We start from the raw sequence: 5,000 nt of genomic DNA, 5'->3' as shown, positions 1-5,000 counted from the left end.
TCTTTTTTTTTCTTTGTTTAACACTTTTTCTATTTCTCAACAGAAAAGGTTACAGAAGGAACTGCTAGCCTTGCAGAATGATCCGCCCCCTGGAATGACCCTAAATGAGAAGAGCGTACAGAACACCATCACACAGTAAGACCGTCATTTCCCGACTCTTCGTTTAATCTCATACCCATGTGTGTGATGATCACGGTGTACTTATTAACAGGCTAGCTTTCTCAGGCCGTCCTGTATCAGGGACTGTCACGGGGAAACATTTAAAAGTGCAATGACTCATTGTTTTTTTTTGTTTTGTTTTTTTAACTTATTGTTATGTGTTATTTATACTTCATTATTGTCATGTCAGGCCTGGAGAACTCTCACCCATTGTGGGCATTGTGTTTTTAAATGTTATCAATTTTAAAACAAACCTTTCCCATTTGGTGTCATTTGTAAGGCTGCTCTGCCCGTTGTATAGTATGTCTGCTCAGAGACTAATCAAAAATGAAAGCTGTCAGCTTGAGAGGGTAATATTGCCGTAACGAACCTTACTGACCTCTTTTTGGCCCGTGCATGTGGTCTGGAAATATCTTGCAGTCTTTTATGGGGAAAACTGTTACAGAAAAGGTGCATCATATTGTTCCAGAAAGGATTGCTGAACTGAAGTGTGTAGTTGCGTCAGAAATTGGAAGCTGTCTTCACATATGTGTTTTTATCTTTCTGTGTGGCAGTAATGAGAATAAATCACTGACATAATTACTCAGTTTTATAGAGCTAAACGTTGACAGCCAAGGGTTATAAACATAGCATTTCTTTTATGTAACTCAGTAGGTCAGTATTGTGGGAACATAATTTAACGATGTGGGTTAGTTTTCCATTTTTATATGGTAGCAGCTTTGTAGCCTTGTCTTGGTACATATTTTGTCAAAGAAATGTCAGGCATGTGTTACGAGTTTAGCAACTTGACAGGCGTGTTTGTCCTGAACTAATTGGGCTTTGTGTTCATTGCTGTCCATCAAGTTTTTTTGCAGGAGGTTCTCTGATGCAGATTTGTCAAATATGCTAGATGGTTAGGGCAGCGGTTGAGGTTTAACCTAAATATAAACTCTTACTCTAGAAAACCTCTTGGTGTCTTCTCTCACGTGAAGTAATACACTGCAGGTCATAAGTTTGGAATATTTAAGATTTTTGTATTTTTTTAAAGTCTCTTATGTTCACCATGGTGAACACCTGCTATATTTATTTTTTATTAAATATACAATAAATCAGTAATATTGTGAAAATATTATTTCAGTTTAAAATAACTGCTTTTTTTTTATTTAATATTTTAATTTATTTCTGTTTTGACAAAGCTGAATTTTCAGCAGCCATTACTCCAGTCTTACTTACTCCGAACATTTGAATGAATGGTAATAATATCATGGTTTCCACAAAAATATTAAGCAGCACAGCTGTTTTCAGCTTTTATAATAATAAGAAATGTTTCTTATGAGCACCAAATCAGCATATTAGAATGATTTCTGAAGGATCATGTGATGCTGTTTTAGCTTTGTTAAAACAGGAATAAATTGTATTTCAAAATATATTCAAATAGAACACAGTTCTTTTTAATTATAATAATAATTCCACAATATCACTGTTTTTTTTTTACTGTATTTTTGATCAAAGAAATTCAGCCTTGGTGAGCAGAATAGACTGTCCGCTAGTGTAATACAAACTAAAAGGCAGAAATGTGAACTCCTTTGCTGACGCAGCACTGATGGTCCAGGAATATTTCCGCTCTATCTGTGGAAGGTTCTCTCTCTTCTGAAAACAAACTGCTGCTGTAGATATGATAATACAGTGGCAGGAAAATGACATTGTTGATGTCACTTTATTTGACCCTGGTATGCTGCAAGAGTTTTCTTTCAGCAGATGGTCTGACATTGATATTGCAAATTAAAATGCGTGTGTTTGTACTAAGGATGTCAAAATTAACACATTAACGTGTGATAAATTAATTAAATATGGTTACAGCTTATTATTATTACTTAATATTTTTTAATTTGACATTACAACTGTTTCAGTGTGTTCATTGTGAGATTTTTTTGAGACGCAGGTTTATGCGTTTAGTTAATCAAAAAGTGGCAGTAAATACATTTATTATATACAAAAGAGTTATATGTCCAAAAAAAAAGTAGTGTTCTTGTTAGCTTTTTATTTATCAAAGAATCGTTTCCACAAAATTATTAAAGGATCATGTAACACTGAAGACTGCTGAAAAATTGCTCAGTCGCAAGAATATATTTTAAAATATATTAAAGTAAAAAACAGTTATTATAAAACGTAATACTTCACAATATTATTGTTTTTACTGTATTTTACAGCTTTGGTAAGCATAAGAGACTTCTTTCAAAAACATTTTTACCACCAACAAACTTTTAAATGGTAGATTATTTATTTTTGTCATTTAAAATGACTGTCGGACATTATGTATAGTAATAACTGTAGAGGTGGGGAATTAATTGATGTAGAGCATTTTAAATTGTTCATCTACAAGCAAATTCAGTTTTGTTTTAGGCCACCTTGTCAACATGATAAATTACCTTTATATATAATAGGTTGCATTTCTGTTCCCAAAAACGGAAGTTCATTAATCTAACCAAATTTGTATCGCCCTCTATGCCAGATGTTTCCTCCACTGATATCTGGCATTGTATGTTAGTAATCTCAGTGCAAAAGGCTTTGGAATCAGTGAAGGACACACACGAGCACATAGAGTGTTTGTGTTGAGTCAGGAAAATCACTTCACTCTTTCGTTCACTGTTCATTTTCACTCTCAGCTTGTCAAGTTGCTCTCTATCAGTTTGCTGTAGCCAAAATCACAAAAAACTGACCGGATTATCCCAGAGCACTTGGGTCATGGATTTTCTTGCTGGAAAGAGCTGTCATCTGTTTGACCCCTGACATAGTGCTGCTTCCCTTGTTTAATTCTGGATATTTAATGGCTGTCGTCTTGTCTTTTGTTGCTTATTATCTTGCTTTTGTTGCTTATTATCTTGCTACTTAACAACTTGGAGCTGAACACCCTCAAAACTGTGGAGATGATCGTGGACTTCAGGAGGAACCCCCCTGCACTCCCCCCACTCACCATCATGGATAGCACTGTAACGACAGTGGAGTCATTCAGGTTCCTGGGCACCACCATCTCTCAGGACCTGAAGTGGGACACTCACATTGACTCCACTGTTAAAAAGGCCCAGCAGAGGTTGTACTTCCTTCGCCAGCTGAGGAAATTCAACCTGCCACAGGAGCTGCTGAAACAGTTCTACTCAGCCGTCATCGAGTCTGTTCTGTGCACTTCAATAACTGTCTGGTTTGGTTCAGCTACAAAATCAGACATCAGAAGACTACAGAGAACGGTTCGGACTGCTGAAAGGATTATTGGTGCCCCCCTGCCTACCCTCCAAGAACTGTATACATCCAGAGTGAGGAAAAGGGCTCAGAAAATCACTCTGGATCCATCACATCCAAGCCATCTCCTTTTTGAACTTTTGCCATCTGGTCGGCGTTACAGAGCACCGAATACCAGGACAGCCAGGCACAAGAACAGTTTCTTTCCCCAGGCAATCTACCTCATGAACAGTTAATGTTCTCCCATTGTGCAATTAAAGTACAGTATGTGCAATAACCTTATACTTATTTATCACCCTAAACCCTAGTACATCCCTACAACTTATTTTATTTTATTCTATTCCTATTCCATCTATAGCACACCTGTACATACAATTTATTCTTTTTTTTGTGGTTTATATTTATGCATGTGTATTTTATTCACATCTCATTTTTTATTATCTGTGTGTTGTTGTTGTCTCCGTGTACTGGAAGCTTGTGACACTATAACAAATTCCTTGTATGTGCAAACATACTTGGCAATAAAGCTCTTTCTGATTCTGATTCTGATTCTACTTTCTGCCTCTCTCCTCATCTTTACTTCTTATCCAGGCCTTTTATGGCTGAACTGAAACTCTCTGCTGGCTAGCTGTAGAGTAGTTCTATTTTTTTCTCAGTGATTTATTTAGTGCATAGTTTAAAAGATCATTTAGTCAATCAAAATGCTTCATTATTAATGTCTTTCTTTTTCTTTTTACAGATGGATTGTGGATATGGAAGGAGCCTCAGGTACTCTTTATGAGGGGGAGAAATTTCAGCTTCTTTTTAAATTTAGTAGTCGATATCCCTTTGACTCACCTCAGGTAGGTCAAAATATTAATTATTAACTCTATATTTCATAACCACTAAAATATTTATTTTATATTGTTTTTAGAATATTTATTGGCAATATTAATAAGAATGAGTGAGGTTTTTTTTTTTTTTTTTGAGTGAGTGATTTAAAGGTGCCATAGAATGGAAAACTGTATACACCTTGGCATAGTTTAATAATAACAGTTCTGTACATGGAAATGACATACCGTGAGCCTCAAACACCATTGTTTCCTCCTTCTTATGTAAATCTCGTGCATGCAAAAGACCACTGAAAATAGGAGAATCGGAACATATCACCCACTGTGACGTTACAGTCGGGATCACTAATAGTTACGCCCCCGACATTTGCATACCTGCACAGCCAAATCATCAGAAGTTCTGCAGGTATTGTGAAGAAACAAGCGTGGACAACAGCGAAAAAGGCAGATCATGGAAATAAATGTTATGTTCCGGGCTGTGCAGGGGATGTGATGTGCAGGGATGGGTTGGTGTCTGTATTCAGAAAGGCACGGAAAACAAATAACGCACGTTCTAATAAAATAACGCGAGCCACTAAAGGGAAATGGTTAGCTGCTTGCTAGAGGTAGCCTGTTACATTACAGTACATAAGATTTCACTTACCACATAAACAGAGTAAGGAGAGATGACTGAGGATGATGGTGAATGATTTACAGATCCTGACAAGCATCTGATCTTGTAAAATGTGTGGTAAGTACTGCCGCTGTAGTTTACACAGAGCACGTGCGATCGCAAATCTCGAAAGTGAAAGTAAA

The 5,000-nt window shown here is 36.5% G+C and overlaps 1 protein-coding gene across 4 annotated transcripts in view; it reads left to right on the top strand.

Annotated features, from left to right (window-relative positions):
* The window catches only part of LOC107657829 (probable ubiquitin-conjugating enzyme E2 W-B), a 13,635-nt gene that overhangs the window by 1,100 nt on the left and 7,535 nt on the right, over positions 1 to 5,000 (top strand). For all 4 annotated transcript variants that reach the window (XM_016446092.1, XM_016446095.1, XM_016446093.1 and 1 more), the window contains exons 2-3: positions 44 to 135; positions 4,115 to 4,217. In XM_016446092.1, coding sequence (XP_016301578.1) covers positions 44 to 135; positions 4,115 to 4,217 — 195 coding nt within the window. The remainder of the gene's footprint in view (positions 1 to 43; positions 136 to 4,114; positions 4,218 to 5,000) is intronic.

The sequence above is a fragment of the Sinocyclocheilus anshuiensis genome, unplaced genomic scaffold (assembly GCF_001515605.1).
Source record: "Sinocyclocheilus anshuiensis isolate Anshui unplaced genomic scaffold, SAMN03320099.WGS_v1.1 scaffold7, whole genome shotgun sequence".
Classification (NCBI taxonomy): Eukaryota; Metazoa; Chordata; class Actinopteri; order Cypriniformes; family Cyprinidae; genus Sinocyclocheilus; species Sinocyclocheilus anshuiensis.
The sequence above is the reverse complement of the archived record's forward strand: the minus strand, read 5'-3'. Positions and strand labels throughout refer to the sequence as shown.